Here is a 27,476-nt window from a genome sequence, read left to right on the forward strand (position 1 = left end):
GCCATGGACTGGTTCTCACTTTTTGGTGGGGTGTTTGCCTAGTTGTGCTTGCGGAGGTTGAGCTCTGGCTCTTGGGCCCCGCCTCTCCTGTCAGTTGACAGTTGTGCAGTTTCCTGAGCCTCCTGGGCTCTGTCTTCTCTACGGTTGCTCCTGTGGGTGGTGTCTGCCTCCACCACATAGCTTCTTAGTGCTTTCTGCTTCCTTTCCTCTCTGACATTGTCCAGGTTCTTTTTCGTGTCTGTGGCTCCTTTGGGTACTCGGCTTCCTCCTGTGTCCCCTTGTGCATACGACCATACGGACATATGACCAGAGGAACTGCAGAGGGCCTATTGGCCCGTACGAGGCAGCTCCTATTTCTTCCCACCCATTCCCGCTCATATACATGTCCAACCCACGTTTGCACAAATCGTGGGGCCCCACCACCACGTTACGCGGTAATTGGTTCTGCGAATCGCCGAACCTGTTACCGTGCCGGTCATTCCTCAGGTCTTTCCTGATTTTACACTTATCCCTTTTATGCCCATTGTTTCGTGTTCAACATGTACTGCGAGGGTGGTGTGTGCCTCTGTCCCAGTTCTATTGTTTCGTGAAGATTGGTGACAATAAACACAACCACTCAGAGGCTACATATGTTTTGGTATGTGGTATGTGGGTGTTATTTTGGCTATGGTGCGAATTCAGCGCACTGGGAGACGGTTCGGTTTCTCGCAAGTGTCTGTTCTAGACCACACTTGCAGGTCGACTAGTTGTTATTCGCTACTCTGCTGCTTCTATGCTCGGGCAATACCTCGCCGTTCTCCAAAGGTTGGCAGGCATATTAACTGATAGTTTGGAACAGTTTGAGTTCCATAATTGGTCCTCCTTAGAGCTTTGCTTCTCTCGTTAGGCTAATGCGTTCGGAGCGAGTATCTTATTGGGATAATCTGCTCACTCCACCACCCTTGTACACTGCTCCATCCTTGTTTACTCTTCCCCGCTTGGCGGGATTGAGTCGATGGCTCCTAAAAGGGGGTGTTTGGTGTGGTGTGTTGTTTGGTCACTTTGCGTGGGTCTTCAGTGACCTTTGTCCCTGTCTTTTGTTCTTTGTTGTCCTGTGGGGCTCTGCCCTGCATTTCAGCGCCTTTGGTTTCGTTGTCGACACCTGGGTCTTTTCCCTCTTGGGACACTCATTCCTTGCCTAACTTCGGTGCCTGACTGCACCCTGCTGTCCATGAGGTCCATCGGTTATGTACGCCCTCCTCTACACATTTTTTGGTTGGTCGTGTGCCTTACTTCCCGGCCGCTCCTGGGGCGTATTCGGAGTTTTCCTTACCTATTTTCGTTTTTCCTCCTCCCATGCTCCACCTATTTGTGTATCTGGGTCAGTGCTTCTCGCCTATCCTGTTGTTTGGTGCTCAGGTGGGCCTCTGTCTATGTTAAGTTCCCTGCTTTTGGACTTCTCCGGTGTTTCGTTTTGGTACCAAGTTCCTGCGATTTTCTGTGTGACTTCCTGCAGGCTTCGGTGTTGCGCTGTCTGTCGGGGGGTGTGGACTTTTGGCCTGCCGCTCCTGCTTTTCTGGTTCCTTTTCTTGGAACCGGGGTTGCTGGGTTCCGGTCCTGGCTCCGGTTTTTCTTTGTTCCTTTTCCGGACCGGGTGTGTTTGCTTTCCTGAGGTTTACATCTTGGGTAGTTCTCCTCTTGGATGCCTCTGGGACGCGTGCGTCTTTCTTCCCTGCTGGAGCTGGTAATCTTGCTCCTTTGGGTTGGTGGGTCGCAGTTTTTCGATTCGCTTTTTGCGCTTTCGTTCGTGGTACTAGTTTCTCGTCGTTTGTGTCGGCACTGGTGGGTTCCTTATTGGTCTCCCACCTGCGTGTTTCGTCTCGGGGGCGGTGTGTGGTTTTCCTGGCGGTCCTTCCGGTTTTCCTATCACTGCAAAGGGTCCTTCAGTCTTTGATAGGGTTGGCTTGTCTTCCCTTCGGGGTTGTTCCGGGTCCGTCGCCTGGGCTCGTGTCTTGTCACCTCGTATTGGGAGGTGCTGGGGGAGCCACTTCTGCTTGCGTTCGGTGTTGCGGTTCCTTCTGCTCCGTTCCACTTGCTGTCCTGGGCGTTGTTCCCCTCTGGCCTGCTCTTGAGTTCTGGTGCCGTCCTGGTAGTTGGCCTGGGTGGTCTATTTTCTTCTCGTTTTAGTCTTTGTTTTGTTTGTGGTCTTGGGTTTTAGGTTAGGGTGCGTGGCATTCGCCTCCCGGTTCCTTCCCTGTTTTCCTTATCTGTAGTGAGGTAGCTCCGGGGAGCCGACGGGGCTCCCCCCAGAAAACCAGCATTGAATGTAATGAAACGCCATTTTCTGGGTGAGCCCCGGAGGCTCCCCAGCACCCCTCCCTCCCTCCAGTCAGCGGCGTTTTTCGCATATTTTGACATCCAGCCTAAGAACTGCTGGTTGGATCGCCGACCTGGAGGGTCTGGGGCTCCCCCTTTCCCCTCCTGGGCAGGGGTGGGGGGGGTTGCGCAGATGGTGGCACAGCGACATGATGACGTCATGCTAGTTAGATAATTTTGTTTGGGAAGTTCTGTCCACTCGTTCGGCTTCGGTAGCAATATTTTTACCAGAATAGGGTTTGTTTTGGGGCGCCTACCTTTCTGGGTGCCTATCCCTGTTGATGGCAGACATAGAATGCTCCCAACCACAAGGGGGTTTCTATAAGCCATTGCTCCTCGTGCCTCTCTGAGGGTGCCAGGTTCTGGCTCGTGGTCCCCAGTAGGCAAGAACTCCTAGCACTTTGACTGATGCCAGAAAGTTATACATATCCATTCAGCCTGGATAGTTCCGGGACTCACCCAGAAAATGGTGTTTCATTACATTCAACGCTGGTTTTTTGCTTATAGATTTTCTTTAGTAATATTATTAGGATAATAAAAAGTTATAAAATACTTGTTTCATGAATGCTTTATTGTATTAGATGGAAATTCTCCAGGCTGTCTCTGGCTGGCTGGCAGTCTACTGAGCCATTTCCCAGAAGGGTTGGGGGGGAGGAGGAAGGCAGGAAGTGAGGGTGTTGGGGAGAGGTTCAGTGAGGGTGAGGGAGGGGATGAAAGGGGGTAGGTGGCCTGCTTGCCATGTGAGGACCCACTGATGCCAAGACAAACCCAATACCGACCTTCGGTAATATCAACCACCAGACCGTTATATAAGGCTCTAAATACAGGTCTCACAAACCGGTCGTTATTACCGGCAGATCGGTATAAAAGAGGCCGTTAAATTGAGTGGATACTGTATACTCATTTCAGTTTTCCCACCTTAATTCTCATGCTACGTCATTCGTTTTGGTATTATTGTGTTCGCAATAGAATTCCCTACAGAATTCCCTTCCCTACAGATATATGCATATTAGGTCCAAAAGCCTGCCGTGACTCCCTACAGCAAAGCCTCAAGTCAGCCAAGTTACCCTTGAACAAGCACCAATTGGCACACCTGCAGACTAATGTATATACTCGTTCAGTTTAATAACAGAAATTTTCGTGTTACGTGTTTCATTTTGGTATCAAATTGTTTGCAAAATAAAGGTGCATATTTTATAACTAGTCCCATAATAATAGAAGAATAAATGGAATTTTAACAAATATTTTAAAATTTGGACCACAAAAGTATTTATTATCTTTCCAGTATTCTGACACTGACACTGGATCAATTTTCGTATCACGTCTTTCATTTTGGTATCAAGTTGTTCGCAATATAAAGGCGTGTATTTTAAAACTATTCCTATAATAATAGAACAATAAATGGAATTATAATAGATATTTAAACTTTTAGACCCTTTTGGACTCATATTACTACAAAATTATTTATATCACTCCAGTGTTCTGACATAAATTTTTGTGTCACGTCTTTCATTTTGGTACCAAATTGTTCGTATCATAAAGGCACATATTTTAAAACAAGTCCCATAATAATAGAACAATAAATAGAATTTTAACAATTATTTTAACTTTTGGACGTTCACCACAAAATTATTTATATCTTTCCAGTGTTCTAACATCAATTTTCGTGTTACATTTTTCATTTTGGTATCAAATTGTGCGCATTCTAAAAGCACTCATTTTGAAACCACTCCCAGAAAGATCGGATAAAATTTAAATTTTTAACAGATATTTTCATGAGTGGCTCAAGACCTATTCACCCGAGAAGACTCGAGAGAAAAATGAGACGGGGGGGGGGGGGGAAGCAACCGAGTGCGACAGTGTTAAGTCTAGCCAGCCTGCAGTTTATCCCCGTGCCCACGACGTACGCAAGTTTGCGGCTTTGGCTGCCATCTTTGGCAACATGTCTTGGGTTGACATTCGGGCACGGGGTTTTTCGAGGTCGAACAGGGTCCTGGCTGCTTGCTCCATGGTGAATGTTCCGGGGCCAGGTAGGGAATGTTCCGACCCTGCGTTGCCTTGGGTCGGCGGTTGTAGCCTGTTGTCTCAACTTCGCATTGAGGAGTGAGGACGAACCACCTCCCGGGTGAGTTCTTGCTTTTCCTTATCTTTGGGTTGTTAGCTCCGGGGAGCCAATGGGCCTCCCCCCAGAAAACCAGCATTGAATGTAATGAAATGCCATTTTCTAGGTGAGTTCCAGAGGCTCCTCGGCATCTCTTCCCCCCCCCCCCCCTCCTCCCTGGTAGGTGGTGTTTCTGGGGGGGAAGCCCCTACGGCTCCCCGGAGCTTACCCGGCTGATATGCTAATGTCAGACTTTGGCATCAGTCATGTGTACGGAGTTCTTATGGGCCTACCGGGGACCACGAGCTAGAACCTGGCCCCCTCAGAGAGGCAAGAGGAGCAATGGCCTATAGAAACCCCCGTGTGGTTGGAAGCATTCTATGTCTGCCATCGACCGGGTTAGGCACCCAGAAAGGTAGGCGTCCCAAAACAAACCCATATTCTGGTGAAAATTGCAACCAAAAGCTGAACGAGTGGATAGAACTCCCCAAACAAAAAACGAGCAAACTAGTATGACGTCATTCGTCGTCGCGCCGCTGTCTGCGCAGCCCCCCTCCCCGGGAGGGGTTAGGGGGAGCATCGGACCCACCTTGCCAGCGATCCACACCCTAGTTCTTCAGCTGATGCTATAGGGACCGGTTGTGTGCTCCGGCTCCAATAGTTGTTTCAGCACTGTACCTAGAGTGTGGTGTCTGTCTTCTAGGTGGTGCGTGAGCCGGGAGTGAGTCTCCAGTACTTGGGCTGCATGCGCCTAGGGTTCCCTTCCCTAGGTGCCCTGTAAGTACTGCCCTTGACGCTTGAGGTTACCTTCCACAAGTTCCTTGGGTCCTGCTTCTGCTAGGCCGTTTGCTGCTCGGTTTTCGGCCACCTTTTGTGTGATAGGGGGGTTCTGTCTCCATTGTTCGCCTTATGGTAAGGAGCAGTTTTGCACTGGTGGGGCGCAAGGTACTGTGCAGCTTGTCTTCACCAATCATAGCGGCTGGCTCCGTTCCGCCTGGGTACGCTGTCCTCTTGCGGGGTTTTCTTTTTCTTTTTGTTTGTCTACCTGGTGGGGGGCTCTGCCTTTGATTCTTTCCCCCTTTGTGTCGAGTTCTCTTCCTTCTTCCAGTGGTTCCCCCTGTTAGGTCCCCATGAGTGTACACGTCCCGGGAGTTCAGCTTTTAGAATGTTGTTTGGTAGCAATGGGCGCCAGTTAGCAGTACCCTGCCTGGGATTACCTGAGCACGAGTCCTCTTATAGTAAACACTCGGGACCCTGGGAAACCCCTAAGAGGAGTGTGGGCCCGATAGGTGTGGCCCCAGTGTCCCCTGCCCTCGCTTTGGGCAAGTTTGAGGGTTGCTCTGTCCCCTTGTCTCGGGGCGACTCTCACGGTTTTGCCTCCGTCTGCAGCCTGTGGGGTCGGTGACACCTTCAGCCCGGGGTCCTGCAAGTTTTGTTGCTTGTTTGTGACTCTGTTACCAAGTCGTCTGCTGACTAATTGGGTGCAGGCTGCACGGGCGTTGCACTTGGGTTTCAGTGGCAACGCGCTAGTTGTTTGCTCCCCGGAAGACCCGAGGTTGCCCCGTTTTCGTTGGTGGTCTTGTCGGGTCCCCCCCCCCCCTTCCTACCTACATCCGGGTCGTTACCGTGTGTGGGTTCGAGGCGGGGCTTCCATGGTTTTGAGACTCGGTTGGTCTCGGTGACTTCCCCTTCCTGGGTAGCAACGGGGGCATTCGAGCCTGTTTCCTCTAGCCGTGTTGTAAAAGTCTGCCAGTGGGCTCCCTTCCTTAGTGTTTTTCACGGCTGCCCCGGTTTTCTTGAGGCTGGGGCTTTGGGGGGACAGCTCGCCCCCGGGGCCTGCCGGGTGGGTTCCCGGGGCTGGGATGGGGCTGAATTGGGGCTGACTTGGGGAGCCTTCGGCCCCGTTGGTCCCCGCCGGGGTCTTTCTACCTCTCTGGGCGGGGCTTGCGGTTTTGTGGAGTGGGGTTTTTCCTTCCCCCCTCTCCACACGAGTATTGGGCGTCGGCCCCTCCCCGGGCTCGGTTCCTTATCCATTATGCCCGTTGCTTCTGTCCTGTCGGTGGGTGCTTTTCTACGTTCTTCGCCCCCTTTTTCCCGGGACGGGGCTTCTCCATCATGTCCCCCTCTTCTTGGGGTTCTGCATGACTTTTGGTCTCGGGTGCGACTAGGTTTTTCTGTGCTTTCGTCCTTTGTGTTTGGTTCTATGTGTTCTCGAAGGTTCGGGATGGTTTTGTTCCTTCCCGTTTTACTGGTACGTCTGTCGTTGTTCGGTGGGGCTTCCCTTGGGCCCTTTTTAGGGCTTGTGGGTACTATTCCGGGCTGCCTCTGGGTTTTTGGCCTTCTTGTTCATTTGTTCTTCTCTTTTCTCTCCGCGCTGCTCATTTTCTTTCCGTTCTGATCCGGCATGCCGGATTGGGCGACTTGTAGCCGGTTGGGCTACTTGTCGCCGGTTGGGCGACTTGTCGCCATGTTGGGCTACTGGTGGCCCGCTTGGGTTCCGTTTCGGTTCGTTGTTTTCCTTACATGGGGTAGCTGGCTACGTTGGTTTCTGTTTCCATAAGTTGGCCTTGTTTCTTCACCGGTTCGCACGGAATACAACCCGTTGAGCTACTTTTTTGCTCTGTTATTGGACGGAGTAAGATGGACCTGTGTACTTTTTTGTGTCCTGCGCGTATGCCATGGGAGTTTGTTTTGGTTCCAGGCGGTGTGTGCACGTGCTGGTGTTCTGCGTCCTTTTTATCTCGAGGGCTTCGCCTCTCGCTCTTGTCATTCTCCAGTCCGTGCCCCATTGCTCTTGGGTGTGTTTTGGAATGTCACTGTGGGGAAGTCATGAGGTTTTTCCCTGCGTTTTTGGGTGGGGGAGCTTCCTTCGCTGCTCCCCTCCTCTCCGGCATGAGCGCCCTGGCCCCTCCAGCGCTACATTCTCATAGGCTTGCGTCATGGCCCTTCCGCACCTATGTTCTGCAGGTGAGTTGGTGCAGTCTGGTGTCTTCTTTGTCCTGATGCTGTTTTTGTTTTTGGGCGTAGGAATGGGTGTACATAGGTACCTGTACTTGAGAACAGAAAAGAAAAGAAAAAAAGAGGTGCCTGCTGCAGGGCTATTGGCCCATACGTGGCGGTTTTGTTCTCACCAACTGATTCCTTCCTCGCATCACAGGTGACTGCAGGAGACCTCTTGGCCCATTCGAGGCGGCTCCTGCCTGAACTCATCCTGCCCCTCTCCTATGCTTGTCTCATCATGCTTGAGTTCGGGGCCCCGTCTCCACCTTGTTCCACGGTGCACCGGTGGAGATGCCTGTTTGGTGGTACGTTTTCCTGTGTCAAAGGTGTTCTGTCCTAACCTCGTTGTGCTGGCTGGGGATGAGCTTGGGCTCTTCGTCTTGCCCCTCGCCTATTATTCGCTTTCTGTTTCAGTTCCGGAGCCTATTGGGCTCTTCTCTGCACTGAACGCTGGGTGTAGGGTTGGCTCCGCCACTTTCCTTCCTCATGCATTCTTCTCGTCTTCCTGCTTCACTCTTGTCCTAGCCGCTGGTGCTGGGGCGTTTCTGCCAGTCTTTTTATCATTTCCTTCTTCACACTGTTGTGTGTTTTGTTTGTGCCTTTTGGCGTTCTTGTTGCCAGGTTTGCTCTCCTGTTTTCCTGGCTTGCCCTGCCTGTTGGGTTTTTTCAGGGTCTTGCGATGTCCCTTCTCTGGTGTCTCACGTCGGACCCGAGGTTTCCGTCCCCTGGCGAGCTTGCTCGTGTTGGGGAGTTTTCTGTTTGGCGGATGTTCCATCTCCTTCTTGCCGGCTTGGGCTTCCGGCTCTGCTTCCTTGGTGGTTGCACCCGAGATCTTCCAGCGGCTCCGCCCCTTCCTAGGCTCGGGTGACCCTTGGCAGTGCTGATTACGTTCTGCCTCGGGGATCTCGCGTCCGTTGACGGTCAGGTGGCTTTGTTGGTGGTGTCCCACCTGTGTGCTTCTTGGCGACAGTATGGTGTGTTTTGGCGGTCCTTCCTTTTCCTTCTGTCCCTTCTTCAGTGGCTGCGTTTGTTGGCGTCGGCTTGGCTTTTCTGCTGGAAGTTGTGGGCCGTCGACTTGCCGCATACTGTCGCCTCATTTTATGCGGCGCTGGCAGAGCTGCTTCGGCTGGCTTTCGGATTTTCCTCTGCGCCGTTCGTAAGCTGTCTCGTGCTTGTTTCACCTCCGGCCTGTTCTTGCGCTGCTTGAGCCGTCCTGGAAATTGGACAGAGTGCTCTTTTCTTTCTTCTCGTTTTCTTGTGGCCCCTTCGGTTCCGGTTTGTTTTCGATGGCTCTTTTCCGGTTGGCGTTGACCTCTGGGGGTCGGGTAGGTGAGCTTCATGCTCTCCTCCTGCGCAGAGGTTTTCTGCTCCTTCAGTTGAGGTGTTCGGTTTGGTCGTCTGCTGCCTTCTCCTTCTTTTCTGGAGACGGATGAGACTGCTGCTTTCCAGAGGGGTCCATGGGTTGTTGATGCTTGGTTGGTTGGGCCGGGGGTGTATTGGTTTTTGTCCGGTTGCGGCTCTGCTGTGGTTGGCACACCACGGCTTCTGGGTCCATGGACACGATTTGGGTTGCTCCGGTTCCCTTCTTCCCTGTTAGAGGGTGCGGGTCTCCCAGGTCATCCGCGGGGTTTTTCAGGCTCTCCTGCCTGCAGTCTATCTCTGTGCCCATGATGTCCGCAAGTTCGTGGCTCTTGCCGCTGTCTTTGGTACTGTGTCCTGGGGGGACGTTCGGGCACGGGGCTTTTGGCAGTCTAACAGGATCCTTGGCTGTTCATTACCTTGTACACGTTCCTGGGCCCAGTCGCGCCTGTGTCGCTTTGGGACAGCGTATGCGGCCTGTTGTCTCGACTTCTGATAGTGTAGTGTGCGGCGACCGCCTCCCGGGTCAATCCCTATTCTTTTCCTCTGTGGGTAGTTAGCTCCGGGGAGCCGTAGGGGCTTCCCCCAGAAAACCAGCGTTGAATGTAATGAAATGCCATTTTCTGGGTGAGCCCCGGAGGCTCCCCGGCATCCCTCCCTCCCTCCGGTTTGCGGTTTTTCGCGTGTTTTTGACATCCAGCCTCAGAACTGGGGTGTGGATCGCCGGCGCGGTAGGTCTGGGGCTTCCCCTTCCCCCTCCTGGGGAGGGGGGGCTGCACAGACAGCGGCGCGACGACGAATGACGTCATACTAGTTCTCGTTTTTGTTTGGGGAGTTCTGTTCACTCGTTCGGCTTTTGGTGGCAATTTTCACCAGAATAGGGGTTTGTTTTGGGACACCTACCTTTCTGGGTGCCTAACCCGGTCGATGGCAGACATAGAATGCTTCCAACCACACGGGAGTTTCTATAGGCCATTGCTCCCCTTGCCTCTTTGAGGGGGCCAGGTTCTGGCTCGTGGTCCCCAGTAGGCAAGAACTCAATGCATTGACTGATGCCAGACAGATATACATATCCATCCAGTTTGGATAGCTCCGGGGAGCCTCCAGGACTCACCCAGAAAATGGCGTTTCATTACATTCAACCCTGGTTTTTTATTTCATTTTATTATTTGCTGGATGTTTCTGACTATGTAATTGTTGATATGAAACAATCTATTTCATGGTCCTGAAAGTCTGTAGCGAGGCTAGGGATGGTTCAAACTAGCAGTGTATGCTTCGTGTGGTCTGGCTTGGCTTGGCCTGGTTTGGCCTGGCCTGGTTTGGCCTGGCCAAGCCAAGGAAAGCCAAAGAAAGCCAAAGAAATGCCAAGGAAAGCTGCATGTAAAGGATTTGGGAATAATGACATCTGACAACCTAACGTTTAGGGAGCATAACCAAGCAAAAGTTGCATCAGCCAGAAAAATGATAGGATGGATTACGAGAACTTGCAAATCCAGGGATTCCATCACAATGGTTGTACTATTTAAATCACTTCTGCTGTCCTGTCTTGAGTACTGCTCAGTACTTGCTTCCCCCTTCAGAGCAGGAGAGATTGCTGAAATAGAGGGAGTTCAGAGAAAATATACAGCATAGACGCGATACAGCACCTAAATTATTGGGATCGTCTTAAAGCTCACCAAATGTACTCGTTAGAAAGGAGATGAGAGAGATATCAAATAATATACACGTGGGAAAATACTGGAGGGCCAGGTCCCAAATCTACACAGTAAAATAACAAGTTACTGTAGTGAAAGATAAGGAAGAAAATGCAGAATAGAATCAGTGAAGAGCAAGGGTGCTATAAGCACAATCGGAGAACGCTGCATAAACATCAGAGGTCCACGGTTGTCCAACATCATCCCAATGAGTATAAGAAATATTGCTGAAACAACCGTGAACATCTTTCAGAGAAAACTAGATAGTTTTCTTCAAGAAGTGCTGGACCAACCGGGCTGTGGTGGATATGTGGACTTGTAGGTCACTCAAAGCAACAGCCTTTTGAACCAAGCTCTGACAAGTCTGGCAGGCCAGGCTTGGGAAATAGAACTCCCTGAACCCCATCAAGCAGATATCAAGCAGGCTTGAGGCCTTGCTTGGCCTGACCTAACCTGATTTGACTTGGCCTGGTCTGATGCCTGATTTGGCCTGGTTGGCCTGGCCTAGTCTGGCCCGAGGCCTAATCTGGCCCCCACCCCCCCTTCCCTACTGCCGACACGCTACAAACTCCCTCTTCTCCACACCTGACCATCAGTAGCAGACCACAACCTTGTCCCCCTGCCATATGCCCCCTCCTCTCATCAGTTTGTTGAAAATTCAGTGATTTTGCTTAATTGGATTTAACCCTTCAATTGCGCATCGCATCATATGATGCTTTGACCGACTTGCAGTAAATTGCGCATCGCATCATATGATGCTTTGGAGTACTATGCAAGATTTAAACGGCCCGCGGATACACGGGGTTCACCACACCTTCATCAGGGCTCTTGTAAACAGACGCCATTTAAAAAAAAAATCGTGGGCCAAACTCCCGGGTGTTAGGGGCCTCAGTATTGAGTGAGCTACCAAGCCTGACGCACGCAGCATGAACTCACAGCACTGCTGTTCAGCTTGTGACCACAGCATCGCCTAAAAATGCCATAATATACTTGTTCATGCTATTATGTAGCGATGATATTATTACAGAAGACCCCTGACTGTGATAAAACTGACCAGGGTTCTGATAATAGCAGGATTGTGGTGATATTTGGCGCTGTGCGCCATGGAGGGAGGAGTAATGCTGTGGGAGGGAGGATGGTGGCGTTGTCTTTTGAGTGTGTGTGGCCACCTTTTATTGACTGCACTCACCATACCAGCTTAGTGGTTCGCTATGATCAACACAAATGTAGATACTTATATATAACGTGTGTATGGTGTGAGATAACAGCGAGAGTAGGAGGTTGGGAGCCGCCATTTTGGTGAGGGAGGAGCGTCGTCTGCAGACTTGCCATGTTGTTTACTGATGACCACGATGGTCTTTGGGCACCATACCAGCTTACTTGTACAAATATGGTGAATAAAACAGGTAGATATTTATATATATATAATGTGTGTATATAGCATAATAACACCACAAACGGTATTGTTGTAGGAGAAATATTAGTGCGTCTGGCCTTGAGGGCGGCCGCCACCAGCTGACTGTGTGAGTAGCTACGTCTTTATGCCTTTACTCACCATACAAGCTTAGATGTACAGTTATGGTGAACAAAACATGTAAATACTTATATATAACGTCTGTATATAAAAGCAAAAAAGTATGGTGGGTGGAGAATGGTGGCAAGTCAGGTGAGGTGAGGTGAGGGAGGGAGTGGCAGCCAGTGGCAGTCAGTCACTGCCTGCCACTGCTACTCAGCATACCAACATAGTGGTTCGTCATGGTGAACAAAACATGCAGATACTTATATATAACCTGTGTATATAGTGTAATAACCGACAAAGTATTTGTTCACTGTTTGATGAACATAATTGAATCAACAATATGCCCACCATATTTTTGAGTACAGCGATGATTCACTCATTTTATTATATAAATATATCACACTACACACTATTGAATAATATTACAGCAAAAAAACTACGAAAAATCAATCAGAGACATTGAAATAATTAGGTAATTATCTCTTTGTGGAAACTCTGGCCTGACAGCTGGCGATTAACAGACCGCCTGCGACGCACGCTCAGTCAGCGCCTGATTTTTGCCAGAATTCCCTGCCTTATAGTGGACAATATATGCCACTTACGATTTTATTATTATTTTTCCCGTGATCAGTGAACACAAATTAACAGGTTAGGAAGAAAAAATAATTTTTTTTTTTTTTTTTTTTTTTTTTTTTTTGGTATGTGCCTGTGGGTGTCAAATGGTATATAGCTATGCGCCATTTAAGGGTTAATAATGCTCATATATGTAACATTTTTATACCAAATTGTTTGCAAGTGATTGCTCTATCAAGTGTCACAGTGAAAATGAAGAATTCATAATAAATGGATTTTTTTATGGATATTGATATCAAGACTGATACAGTTGGCTTATGGAAATCCTGGCAATTACATCATATTTGTGGCTACCAATGATAGTCACATAGTTATAATTTTGATATGGAATTATTTACCATTGATGGTTCTATCATGTGTCATGTTCAAAATAGTAAATACTTTACAAATAGATGTTTGTTTATTTTATTTTATTTTTGTAATGGATGTAGGACTTCTGTTCTTTTCACTTGGAGGGGGTGAGACAGCCTGGGGCTGATGGGTAGAACAAATTCACCTGCCCACTCACTCTCCTGACCATCCTGACAACCACCCTCCTGACACCCCTGATGTGACAGAGGCTTTAGGCCTGGATGGAATCTCACCATAATACTAAAAGGGAAGAAGCAGAAGCACTGTGCCTGCCACTCTCCATAGTGTATAACGAATCACTGGTAACAGGGGAGCTGCCAAAAATTTAGAAGACTGCTAATGTAGTCCCAATATACAAAAAAGGGGGGATAGGCAGGAGGCAATAAACTACAGGCCACTATCTCTAACTTGCATACCATGCAAATTGCTGGAGAAGGTTGTGCACAAAAAGCTAGTTGAACATCTGGAGCGAAAGAACATTGTAACACATCAGCATGGGTTCAGGTATGGCAAGTCATGCCTCACAGGATTAATTGAATTCTACGACCAGGCAAGAGAGAGGGGTGGGCAGACTGCATTTTTGCACTGTAAGAAAGCCTAAGAGAATAGTGCACAAGCTGGAGATGCAGGCAGGAGTGAAGGGAACGGTACTCCATTGGATAGGGGAGTACCTAAGCAACAGAAGACACCAAGTCACTGTGAGGGGCGAGGTCTCAGATTGGCGAGGTGTCACCAGTATTGTCCCACAGGGTTCAGTCCTTGGACCTACACTATTTCTGATACATGTAAATCCCAGATCTCCCAGAAGGAATAGACTCGTTCCTCTCAATGTTTGCTGATGATGCAAATATTATGAAGAGGATTAGGACAGAGGAAGATAGTATGAGGCCACAAAATGACCTGGACAAACTGAATGAATAGTCCAACAAAAGGCTACTACAATTCAACCCGAGTAAATGTAAGGTAACGAAACTAGGCAGTGGAAACAGGCCACAGACAGGATACTGAATAGGATGAAGTCCTTCATGAAATGGACAAAGAGAAAGAGCCAGGAGTTGATATTATGCCAAACCTATCTCCTGAAGCCCACATAAAAAGAATAACATCAGTGGCATATGCGAGGCTGGCAAACATCAGAACTGCCATCAGGAACCTGTGTAAGGACTCATTCAGAACCTTGTATACCACATATGTAAGACCAGTCCTGGAGTATGCGGCCCCAGCATGGAGCCCGTACCTTGTTCAAGCACAAGACAAAGCTGGAAAAAGTTCAGAGGTATTTTCAGTGTCAGAGTAGTTAACAAATGGAATGCATTAGGCAGTGATGTGGTGGAGGCTGACTCCATACACAGTTTATAATGTAGATATGACAGAGCTCAGTAGACTCAGGAATCTGTACACCAGTTGATTGACAGTTGAGAGGCAGAACCAAAGAGCCAGAGCTCAACCCTCACAAGCACATCTAGGTGAGTACCCTACTACCCACCTGCCCACCCACTGTCTCCTGACTGCCCTGCCACCCACCTCTTTAGTCTGCCATCTGCCACCCGCTTACTCTGCTGCCTGCACACCCACTATGCCAACCATCTTCTTCCTACCCGCCTGCACACACTGACACCTGCCCGACCACTGCTGCTTGCCTATCCACCCACTTTGCCACCCTCCTTGCTACTCATCCATCAACTCACATTACCACCTGCCCATCCACTTGCCCTCCACGTGTGATTATGAACCCCCCCCCCCATTGCATGATTCTAGTGTTGGTGTTTCTGAAGGATTTTCTTTCCCTTCCCCACCAGCCTCCCCTCCCACTCGCTTGCCATCCATCCGGTCCACCCATCATCTATCTGGTATCCCCATCATCTATCTGGTCTCCCTATCATCTATCCAGTCTCCCCATGATCTGTCCGGTCTCCCCATCTGGTCCCACCCCACCATCCATCCTGTCCTCTCACCATCCATCCAGTCTTTCCCTATATCCACCCATTCAGTTCCCCCTCCATCATCCAATCCCCCCTCCATAAATCCAGTCCCCCACCATCCATCTAGTCCCCCCCCCCCCACCATCCCTCTAGTCTCCCCTCACTATCCATCCATCCATCCAATCCCTAACCATCTATACTGTTGCCCTCCCAAATATGACTAAAAAGTTAGTGACATTTTTTACCCTCTGGATAACAGCGTGACTTTAATTTAACAACTTGGGCATAACCAGATATAGGTCGTTAATTAAATCGTGTGGATACAGAACAAGCACTTCGTACTCCGAGGTAACTTCGTACACAGTTAAATTTTACAATGAAATGGACTTCGTACACTGAAAAATTGGTGCTCGGGCATTCGTAGACTGAGGTTCCACTGGACAGGGTACAAAACACAATCAAATATGCCCAAAAGTAGGAAAACAGCATATAAAGGATTTGGGAATAATAATGTCTGACGACCTAACGTTTAAGGAGCATAACCAAGCAAATATTGCGACAGCCAGAAAAATGATAGGATGGATTACGAGAACTTTCAAATCCAGGGATCCCATCACAATGGTTGTACTCTTCAAGTCACTTGTGTTGTACTCTTCAAGTCACTTGTGTTGTACTCTTCAAGTCACTTGTGTTGTCCCGTCTTGAGTACTGCTCAGTACTCACTTCCCCCTTCAGAGCAGGAGAGATTGCTGAAATAGAGGGAATACAGAGAACAGATACGGCACGCATTGACGAGATAAAACACCTAAATTATTGGGATCGTCTCAAAGCTTTCCAAATGTTTTCCCTAGAAAGGAGACGAGAGGTATCAAATAATATACTCGTGGAAAATACTGGAGGGCTAGGTCCCAAATCTACACAGTAAAATAAAAACATACTGGAGTGAACAATATGAAAGGAAATGCAAAGAACCAGTGAAGAGTAGAAGTGCCATAGGCACAATCAGAAAACACTGTATAAACATCAGAGGTCCACAGTTGTTCAACATCCTCCCAGCGAGCATAAGATATATTGTTGGAACAAACGTGGATGTCTTCAATAGAAAACTGGATAGTTTTCTTAACCCTTAAAGTGCGCATCACTTCATATGAAGTGTAAATCGTTTTACCAGTCAACTGCGCTTCACTTCATATGAAGTGTATGGGTACCGCGCACGATTTGAATGGCCCGCGGTGTACCTGGGGGTCCCATACGCTGCCCAGGGGCTCTAGTAAACAGCGGCCATTTTGAAAAAAAATCCAGCTCACGATCCGATGGCATGGGAGACCTCAGTTTAGCGAGAGTCACCATGGCGAGCGCACGGTCAAACGCCTCACGGGCACGCACCACTCAGTCCCTCACCCCAGAGCAAATAGCCCACGAATTATTCTCTGAAGGTGAAGAAAGTGTGTTTGACGATTCAGACAACGATGAGGATTATACACAGTTGTCGGGTGATAGTAGCAGCAGCAGTGAAAGTGAGAATGACCGCCATGCCATGGCGAGGCCTATACGCTCTCCCATGCCTCCTCGCCCATTTTCTACCCCAATTCTACCACGACCTCACAGTTCCTGTGGATATTTTCTGTTTGAGGGTGACGAGTCAGAGGGAGGTGACTCCTTTTCTGGGTTTAGTGACTCAGATCAAAGTTTTATTGAGCCTGTGGCTGGTACCAGTGGTGTAACTGGGCGAGAAATTGTCGCGTCAGCAGCATCTCGCCCGGCCAAGCGCCACCGCATGGCACCACATGAGGGACCAAGACCCTCGTGTTCACGTGCACCCACCTCACGTGCACGTAGCCGCCGTGCTTCTCGCAGACGGTATTCAACTCCTGGTCGCCGGTATGCATCGCTTCCTCGCCGTCTTTCCTCTGCATCTCGCAGGACGCCTGGTGTACTTGAGTGGAGTGATGGTGACGATTTTATTCCTAATATTCCTCACTTTGACGATAAAGATGTAGCGATTACAAACCTTTTCCCTAATCAAGGTGAGGACATGGCTGAGATGGAATATTTTACAGCATTCTATGATGAACCACTCATGGAATACATTGTACACCAAACAAACCTGCATGCTGCTTACCTGATTGAGAGGGAAATCACAGAATTTTCACGACTGCAGCGTTGGAAAAATACCACAGTGGCGGAAATGTATGTGTTTTTGGCACTCTGTTTGTTGATGAAGCACTGTCACAAACATGCAATAAATGACTATTGCAGCAAGGACAAGACAATACCAACACCTTTATTCGGGAAATATATGTCACGAGACAGGTTTCAGATACTCCTCAGGTGTCTACATTTTGGAAGTGTTCAGGACCGAACACCTGATGATAGACTGTGGCGAGTGAGGCACTACATGAACGATGTTATTGGAAAATTCAGAGATTTTTACGTACCAGCACAGAAGCTGGTGGTTGATGAATCTCTCATACTTTTCAAGGGACGTGTTCCATTCAAACAGTACATTCCCTCAAAACGAAACCGATTTGGCCTGAAATTTTTTGTTCTTTGTGATTGTGAGACAGGATACGTGTTACACATGATTCTGTACTCGGCTAGTGATGTAGACATTCCCGGTAACGACGAACATGGATTCTCGGGGAGTGTAGTGAAGACCATCATGGCTCCGTGGATGAACAAGGGACACATTTTATACACAGATAATTACTATACAAGTCCCTTGCTAGCTCGGTTCTTGCTAGAAAATAGAACCGGATTGGTTGGTACAGTAAAGCCACAACGAAGGGAAATGCCTGTGTTTGACAACGACATTGCAGTTGGTGAGTGTCAGAGAAGGAAAAGTGATAACATTCTGTCAGTTCGGTGGAAAGACAAAAGAGAGGTGAACTTGTTGACAACAATTCATGATGGAACAATGGTGAACAGTGGGAAAGTGAGCCATAAAACAAACGCACCACTATATAAGCCAGACTGTGTTTTAGACTATAATATCAACATGCGGTTGATTGATAAATCAGACATGATGATTGGCACTGCAGAGTGTGTGCGGAAGACATGTAGGTGGACGAAAAAAGTGTTCTTCCATCTTGTGGACATGAGCATGCTGAACTGTTTCAACATGTACCTTGTGAGAACTGGACGTAAGCCCACTTTCCGTGACTTTGTATTTGATGCTGCAATACAGTTATTAGGAAAGTTTGCAAAAGATGTCCCAGGTATTCAGCGGCCCATCATAAACCCACTGTTGCAGCATGCTGGTACTCCACGCCTCGCTCACACTGAAGGCTTCCTAGCACACAAACTTAAGTATTTGCCACCTGGTGTGAAGCGTGCAATAGCCCAACGTGATTGCTTGGTGTGTAAAACAACGACACGTAGAGACAAGAAACGGAAGCTTGTGCAAACATGGTGTGAAACGTGTGGTATCCCATTATGTGCTGTCGACTGCTTCAATGACTACCACAGTCTAGAAATCTTCTAAGTGTGCTTCAAAGTGTGTATAGCGTGTGCAAGTGTGTATAGCGTGTGCAAGTGTGTAAATATGTAAACATATAAGCAGATAGCGTGTGCGTGTGTGTAAATATATACAAATATAAGCAGAACATACAATATAATAGACTGTAATGACATATTATATTGCCGTAATTGAAAACATTTGTGTGCGCCTGTGTATACTCAAATATGCAACAATTATTGATACAAAATATGTTCAAACAGTATTTGAAACACAATTAGTGAAAAAAAATTAGATAAAATGCGCTTAGACATTGTAAATAAATAGCGCGAAAATATATTTGTGGCAACTCTGGCTGTTTGAGGACCGCGCGCAACACCTCCCGGGCGTGTACTGCATGAGCGAACATGCAGATTGTGACGTCATCACCGAGCTTCTCGGCTCTATTGCAACAAAAGTAAGTACAATAGAATTTTTTTTTATTTTTCCCGTGATCAGTGAACAGAACTTAACAGATTAGCAAAAAAAAAAAAATTTTTTTTTTTTTTCAAAATGACATGCGCCTGTGTGGATAGCAGGATATTAGACCCCGAGCATGTTAAGGGTTAAAGAAGTGCTGGACTAACCGAGCTGTAGTGGATATGTGGGCTGTCAGACTATTCCAAGCAACAGCCTGTTGGATCAAGCTCTCACAACTCAAACCTGACCCCAAATTGAGCTTGGGGAGAACAACTCTTGGAACCCTATCCAGGTATAATCCAGGTACAGTACTTGTGTAACCATTGAACTCTTGAAACATTCTTGGACACGCACATAAAACTTTATGGATTTTCATCTTAAAATTAGTTTTTTTTATTTTGGTAACTATGCTGTGTAAAGTAACTGTGGCAGTTCAGTAGTGTTAACTGAAGTTTTGTAGTGACAGTTAACATTTCCAATAATGCAGTTTTTATTCCTCCATGCAGCCCGAAAATGTCATCCAGCGGCTTCAGGAAAAACAATAGTGACTACTGTACTGGAATTTCCCTTGTTTATTTTTTTTTTTAGGGATATTCCTGCACGGGCCCTAAGCCTCTGGCTGGGATTTATTAAAGTAAAGGTATGAAGTAACTGATCATGGTACAGTAAAGTGAAATGATGCAATACCTAATGGGGTTATCTGTTTGATGCAAGATTGAACATTGTGTAACATAACCCGATGAAGATGGTTGAGGGCAATATTAGACCTGTAATACATACATGGAGCAGGTGCATGTAAAATAGTGTTACATGATAAAGCATAGTATACTGTACACAGCATGAATGATAACAGGTTTGAATTTTTAAAACAATTATAATAGGAGACATACTGAAAGATTGTAATTTTGAGTTTAAATTAACAAATGTGTATCTGTATAAAGAATTGTCATGATGTAACTTTGTTAATGCTTAATATAGGTACAGTCATAGAGTGTGAGTTGTTGTTTGGTGTTTTGGGCATACCATTTAATAAGTTGTGTATGTTAATACTGTGTATGAGTGTGTCTTAGGAGCATAAAAATGATGATTGTAATTAGCTATCCAAAGTGTGTTGAAGGCTTTGAAAGGATTGAGAAGAGTATAACACACTTTCTTTTAATCAGCATAATATAGTTTATACTGTAGATACATACTTTATGAGTAAATAATTTATTTTTGGTTGTAAATTGGCTTATCAAAGTTTAGTAATGACATACAGTATAGAAATGGCAATTTACATGCTAGTCACTTAATTTTTAAAATTTACGATCACACCAAGAATTTACTTCATACTATAAATTTTATTAAAGGGGTTCAATAAATTTATAAAATATATTTTTCATTCATACAGTATATTGCATTGAATTCATTAAATTCTTTATACACATTATTAGTTTGGTAACTACTATGCTTCACATATAATAACTAAACCAACTTGCACTCTTTGTAACCTTCATAATATCTGTTATTTGAATGTGAAATTTAAGATTAGCATAAAGACAATGTTGGCCAACTACCTTTTCCTTTTAAATACAACTTGTTTGAAATGGGGAGGTGGGGAAATGACTTGCACTTGTTTTTTCCCAGAGTTTGAACATCTTATGTAAGCACTGTACATTGTTTAGACATCTGGGTAAAGATACACATGCAATATTGAGTGTTTTGCAAACACAAATTATTAAGACATAAGGTTTCAATAGAGATAATTCTCTATAGATGTGGTAAAACACAAGAGGATAGGTGAAGTGAAAGTTGGAATTGCAGCATTTAGGTGTATACGGTCGTTAACAAAACATTTGTCAGTGATACTCTCATTAAGTAATGGTAAAGGTATAGAACTTGCACACATCTATCTTCTTTTTAAAGATTTAATCTTATAGAAAATCTAGTGGGGCTCTGAGGCGACATAAACCTGCTACCAAGGCATTGCATTGCATAGAGCCCCAGTGGATTTTCTCATTGATATGTACCACATTAGTGATTTCCTGTGTATTTAATCTTATATACTGTTGTCAATTTCATTAAGAAAGCAAAACATTGTGATAATAGCTTTACAGTATAGTATATAAACTGTAAATATTCTTTTAAGGACTAGCAGTGCATGCTTGTTACATTTTTCAGATGTTAATTTCATTTCATGAACTAAATATATTTTTGAAAATTCAGAATAAATGTATGCATATTGAATTGTTTGTAGTTTAATCCATTTTAGATCTTCAGTGTTGGTTTGGAAGAATTTTTATTTTTCTCTGAAGTAATTAACAAAGGAATTATCAAACAAAGGTTATGGAAAATTTTCTTTAATTTTAGCCTGTGTTCATATTCAGAATTTTTTTTTAATTGCAGAAATTATCAAAGTTTTTTTTAGAAATTAAAAATATAAAACCTTACAGAAAACATATGATACACAAAATTAATACATGATTTGCAGGAAGAAACACAGAATACTCTTAAGAGTGTAAACATAAATAATACGGAATATGCATGGCATAAATGGTAAGGAAAAAACCCACTATATAATACAATGCTTAATTTTTTAATGTAATTCAAATGTAATTCTTTACATTTAAGTACTCCAATGATTATTAGAGAAATACACACAAATGAATGAATTGTAGCAATAAGAAACATTTTGGAGGTTAAAAAACAAAAATTAAAAATGTCGACAGATGCAAAGGGGTAAGACTTAAATTGCTTCCTTATTTTTATTTTGTACTGTATATGAACAATAGACAAAGTCACACATTATACTTTTGCCAAGAAGGTACTGTTGATGTTTAAATTATACTAAATACAACTAAACTGTGTTGGTTAATACTGACAATAATCATAAGCTGTAACGTTCTCACAAACAAGATTTCACTAATGATGCATTCACCAAAATAAAGCTCTTATAGGAAAAAAATAAACAAAAAAACTCAGAACCATGTAGCATAATTTAGCCTTAATACATACTGTATAGAAATTAGGTTATACATTTTGAAACCTTAACTAAGCATTAAAACAATCTTCATTCTCATCAAGCTTTAAAAGCTGAGGATCAATACCAAGATTATTTATTAGAACTAACAATGTTAGCTCTTCTTCTCCAGTCTCTCTACTCTTTATTTCTCTTGCTTTCACTCTAAGATCTTCCAAGGCTTCCTGACACACTCGCAGCCACTGGCTTGTTACTGCTTCCAAGGACTGTGTTTCCCATTTGGTTCGATACATTTTGACTAATTTCAACTTGCGAAGAGCTTCTTCTTTTTCTTTCACCCTAGCTTGTGTTTGTTGGATTTTGGTGCATATGTCATCTTCTTTCAAGTTTTTGTGAGGAACTTTGAATCTTAGCTCCAAGTTGTCAGATGCATCTACCTCCTGCTCCTGAGTTTGATGGCTCTTGTTCCTTTTTGGTGGCATTTTGTGTAATTGAGACACTCAGTTTTTTTTGTAGAACATGTCTTGATATATATATACCGCCATTTATTGCATGCACTACATACCAATTTTTCAAGTTTTTTTACTTGATTTGTAACTTACATTAAAGCCTGACTGAATAACGCTATTTGTGCCCTTCTGATGCAGAGTTGTTTCCTTGAGTTGTCATCACTCCATACAAATATGGTTTATCTAATCTTCTCTTATAATAGAGGAAGTTCACGTATTTCTGAAGAAGAAATTAATTTATTAAGAAATATTGTAATAAAAAGATGGCAGTATACTAAAGAAATATTATTACTGCCATGCAATTTTGTACAATACTGCACATGACATATAAACAAGCACCAGCTACTAACCTCCATTATAAATCTTAAGGCTGTCTACAAAAACATTTTACGTCTTTTAACAACAAAATAATAAGACCCTAGTACTTATAATTCTGAATCTATAGAATGTTTAAAACAAGTAAGTAAGTAATTATCAAAAGAAGGCACCAAACCGGGAAGGCTATGTAGCACCATCAAATACGCAAAATAATCAGAGGGCGCTAAATATCACCAAGGATGCCAATACGAGAACAAAAACGCATAAGGCGAACGATATCAAAAGTATCCGAGTCACCAAGAATTCTATCGAGGGACAGGTGACCGCGAGGGGCGGTCGGAAAGCAAGACATACGCTCGTCCTGGAAGTCAGGACATTCAAGAAGGACATGCACGACCGTAAGAGGGACAATGCAACTAGGACAATAAGGAGCAGGGCGGCGCTCCATCAAGTGACCATGGGTTAAGCGAGTATGGCCAAGACGCAACCTCGCCAGAGCTGTTTCCCACCGCCGGTTACGGTGGAAGGAGGACTGCCACGAGGAAACACAACATTTAAGAGTACGTAGCTTGTTACCAGTAACAGACAACCAAGAAGCCTGCCAACGGGTAAGGACTGAGGAATGGATAACCGGGTAAAAGTCGGAATACGGAATGCCCTTACGAGAGATGGGACAAGAGCGGACAGCCTCCTTGGCGGCAGCATCCGCACGCTCATTTAAAGACACACCAATATGGCTGGGAACCCAACAAAACTCAACCGACTTAAATTTACTATGAACGAGAAACAGCCAATGCTGGATCTCGACAACCACTGGATGAACTGGATTAAAGGACCCGAGAGCCATGAGGGCACTACGAGAGTCAACAACAACTACAAAGGAAGACTGACAACGAGAAAGTAGGAGACGAAGAGCATAGAGAATAGCATAAAGTTCCGCTGTAAAGATGCTAGTCTCCGGAGGCAAGCGACACATATAAGTGCGATCAGGAAAAACAACAGAGTAGCCAACACCGTCCGCTGACTTAGACCCATCGGTGAAGACAGAAACGGAGCGGGAGTGAGAAGAAAAGTGCTCGAGGAAAAGGCGTTTTAGAACCGTAGGAGGGGTAAAAGCTTTAGTGATACGGGTCAAGGAAGTACAAAACCGCGGAAGAGGGACCCTCCACGGGGGCAAAGAAGGAACAACACGAGGAGAAACATCAGAAATACGAACGGAAAGAGAACCCTGCAGGCGAGATAACCGGACAGAAAGAGGGAGGTGGTGAAGAGGAACAGGAACCGCAGGAGGGGTAAAAGTTAAAGCACGACAGAGGCGAGAGGAAGGATGTTGCAAGGACCGCGCAAGATAGCGAAGACAGTAGCGATCACGGCGGTCCTGGAGAGACAGGAAGCCAGTGTCAACATACAAGCTAAGGACGGGAGTCGAACGAAAGGCACCAGAACTGAGGCGCAACCCAGTATGGTGCAAAGCATCAAGACGGCGAAGAGTAGAAGGAGAAGCAGACGAGTAAGCAGGGCAACCATAATCGAGCTTAGACAGGACGAGAGAAGAATGCAAAGCAAGGAGAGTGCGCCTATCTGCCCCCCAAGAAGTATGGGACAAGACCCGAAGGAGGGTAAGGGCCTTAGAGCACTCAACACGGAGGTAAGAGATATGGGGAGACCAAGACAAACGAGTGTCAAGGAATAACCCCAAAAGCTTCGCGGAATCTTTGTATTCAAGGGGATGACCATAAAGAGACAAAGAGGGACGAAGAACAACCCGTTTCCGCGTAAATGTCATGGCACAAGTCTTAGAAGTAGAGAACTTGAAGCCATGATCAGTGGCCCAAGACGACACGGCATCAATTGCAAGTTGAAGCCGGCGGTGAAGGAGAGGCGAATCATCACCCTGACAACAAAGGGTAAGATCATCGACATAGAGAGCGGAGAAGACACCAGAAGGAAGAGAGGAAAGAAGACCATTGAGGGCAACCAGAAAAAGAGTAGTGCTCAGAACACTACCCTGGGGCACACCTTCGTATTGCTGAAAAGAGGGAGAGAGAGCGGTACCAAGGCGCACCCGAAAGGAACGACGAGAGAGGAAGCTGCGGAGAAAGAGAGGGAGATGACCACGAAGGCCAAAAGAATGAAGTTGAGATAGGATATGATAACGCCAAGTGGTGTCGTAAGCCTTTTCCAGGTCAAAAAGGACGGCAACAACGGAGGTCTTCGCAGCAAAAGCAGTACGAATATAGACCTCCAAGTTCACCAGGACATCTGTCGTGCTGCGGCACTTGCGGAAACCAAATTGAGAAGGGGAGAGGAGGTGATGGTGTTCCAGGAACCACATCAGACGAACGTCAACCATACGTTCAAAAAGTTTGCAGACACAACTTGTGAGAGCAATAGGGCGAAAGTCCTTAGGGGAAGTACCCAGAGACCCCGGTTTGCGAACAGGGAGGACAACGGCATCGAGCCAGTCCTCAGGGACTGACGACGACTCCCAGATCCGATTATACAGACTCAGTAAATACTGAGACGTGCTCGGAGGGAGATGGCGAAGCATTTCATAATGAATACCATCGGAGCCCGCCGCCGTAGAACCGCAGAGGGCCAGAGCAGAACGAAGTTCAGAGAGAGAGAAGGGATCATTATAGGGAAGCTGAAGATGAGTGCAGAAATCTAAAGGACGAGACTCAAGGACAGGTTTACGAAGAAGGAAAGATTGGGGAAGATGAAGACCAGAGCTAACAGAAGAAAAGTGGGAACCCAGTTCGGAAGCGACCTGCAACGGGTCCGCCACAAGAGTATCATGGAGGTGAAGGACCGGTGAAACATCGGGAACGAACTTACCCGCTATCTTGCGGATACGCTTCCAGATCTGGGCCAGAGGGGTTTCGGACGTAATTGTTGAGACATAAGATGCCCAACATTCACGTTTAGCCGTACGGATGGCCCTACGGGCCACCGCACTCGCTTTCCGAAAGAAAAGAAAAGAATCGGTCGTCTGCCTACGGCGGTGCCTCTTCCAGGCTGCACGCGTACAGCGGACAGCCCGAGCACAGTCCGCATTCCACCAGGGAACGCACTTCCGTGGACCCCGAGAGGAAGAGCGAGGAATAGAGCGGAGGGCAGCGTTGAAGACAGTGTCATGAAAAAGGAGGAGAGCGCGAGAGAGAGGCAGAAGGGAGAGGTCAGAGAGAGCAGCACTGAGGGTAAATAGGGTCCAGTCTGCCTTAGCAAACTGCCACCTAGGGAAAGAGAGGGAAGGGCGAAAAGAGAAAAAGGAAACAAGGATGGGGAAATGATCACTTCCATGGAGGTCATCAAGAACCTGCCACGTGAAATCTAAGTAAAGAGAAGAAGAGCAGAGAGAAAGATCAAGACAAGAAAGGGTGCGAGTCCGAGAGTCCAAATGAGTGGGCTCACCAGAATTCAGAAGAGACAGGGAAGAAGATAGGAGAAACGGCTCAAGGAGGCGACCCCGGGTATTCGTCAGAACGTCACCCCAAAGAGAATGACGACAATTGAAGTCACCCAGCAGGAGCACAGGCTCCGGCAAGGAGTCTAGGAGGTGTTTCAAATCAGGAAGAGAGAGCGGGACACTCGGGGGGAGATAAATGGAACAAACTGTGTACCATTTCCCCACAAAGATACGAGCAGCAGAACAATGGAGAGGCGAAGGAAAAAGTAAAGGAACAAAGGGAACATCTGCACGAATCAAGAGAGCAGAAGAATTAGAAGCCCCAGCAATGGCTGGGGGGGGGGGAGAGAAAGGAATAGCCACGAAAACGACCAGGACGAGCACCAAGCATCGGCTCCTGGAGACAGACACAAAGGGGCGAAAACCGCGAAATCAGAAGTTGGAGTTCGAGGAAATTGGCGTAATAACCTCGAACGTTCCATTGAAGAATGGACAACGACGGGAAGAGAAAGGACAAAAACAGAGAACAAGGAAGAAACAAAGGCGAAAGAGCAACAGAGCACGTTAAAGAATATCAGGGTCGGGATCAGGGTCAGCAAAGTCAGGGTTAGGGGGCATGGGTAAACTGAGCAAAGACGGAGGGAAGGAAACGGGAGAACAGATCAGAGGTGGGCGGGCGGGGTCCGGAGGAGGAGGAGGAAGAGGAGGAGACAACGGAGAGGAGCAGTCAAGGACAGCAGTAGGAAGAGGGGGAGTAGAAAGAGGGGAGCGCACCCCAGCAAGAGCAGCAACCGAGAGGGAAGCAGGGGCCAAAGAAACCTCCATAGCAGGAACAGGGGGCGCAACCACTGAAACGGGAGGGGAAGGAGCAACAGAGCCAGAAGTAGGAGCTAAGGAAGAAAGCGAAGCCTTCTTACCCGCCGGGGAAGAGGAAGGAGAGGAGCCAGGCTTACGCTTCTGACTTAAAGAGACAGGTGTCCCAGCAACTACGTACCGGGCAACGGATTCCAGTGTCTCAACAGGAGAAGCCGAACGAGAGCACACACGACGGCCGTTAGGAGAGCGATGGACATCTGCCTGCACCGACAGGCGGCGGGGAGAGCCGATAGATGGAGGAAGAGGATGGGAAGGAGGATCGGAGGGGGACGAGGAAGAAGACACAGGAGACATGACAGACCGGGTTGAAAGAAGGGGAACCCCAGACAGAGGACCAGGAGGGGGACCCCCCGGGAAAGAACTCAAAGGAACAGAGGAGGGGGCAGTGGGCGTATCAGGGTCCAAGGCCCGGAAACGGTTGAGAGTCTGAGGAAGGGGGGAAGGACGAGGAGAGGAAGAGCGCAACACGCGAGCATAAGAGATGTTAGTATAAGGCGGGAGCCGGCGAACCTGGCGCCTCGCCTCAGGAAAAGACAAACGCTCCCGGTGCTTCAG

General features: G+C 46.7%; 2 protein-coding genes and 1 non-coding gene across 9 annotated transcripts in view; 1 reads left to right on the forward strand and 2 right to left on the reverse strand.

The window, feature by feature from the left end:
• LOC123759855 (adenosine 5'-monophosphoramidase HINT3) overlaps positions 1 to 21,076 on the forward strand; it is a 156,381-nt gene extending 135,305 nt beyond the window's left edge. For 4 of the 7 annotated variants that reach the window (XM_069317509.1, XM_069317491.1, XM_069317517.1 and 1 more), the window contains one exon: positions 19,357 to 21,076. In XM_069317509.1, coding sequence (XP_069173610.1) covers positions 19,357 to 19,395 — 39 coding nt within the window. In that variant the 3' untranslated portion in view covers positions 19,396 to 21,076. Of the gene's footprint in view, positions 1 to 18,966; positions 19,154 to 19,356 lie in introns of all 7 variants that reach the window. The other 3 variants (XR_011225693.1, XR_011225691.1, XR_011225694.1) reach the window with 3 other exon arrangements.
• An 804-nt stretch (positions 21,077 to 21,880) lies between these two features.
• Positions 21,881 to 22,291, reverse strand: LOC138349452 (swi5-dependent recombination DNA repair protein 1 homolog). Its single transcript, XM_069320257.1, has one exon. It carries the CDS (start codon positions 22,289 to 22,291, stop codon positions 21,881 to 21,883), a length of 411 nt encoding a protein of 136 aa, XP_069176358.1.
• Positions 22,292 to 22,377: 86 nt separating this feature from the next.
• The window catches only part of LOC123759725 (uncharacterized), a 136,325-nt gene continuing 131,226 nt past the window's right edge, over positions 22,378 to 27,476 (reverse strand). Inside the window, exon 2 of the transcript XR_011225696.1 lies at positions 22,378 to 22,538. This is a non-coding gene — a transcript (uncharacterized protein). The remainder of the gene's footprint in view (positions 22,539 to 27,476) is intronic.

Source organism: Procambarus clarkii, chromosome 8 (assembly GCF_040958095.1).
Source record: "Procambarus clarkii isolate CNS0578487 chromosome 8, FALCON_Pclarkii_2.0, whole genome shotgun sequence".
Classification (NCBI taxonomy): Eukaryota; Metazoa; Arthropoda; class Malacostraca; order Decapoda; family Cambaridae; genus Procambarus; species Procambarus clarkii.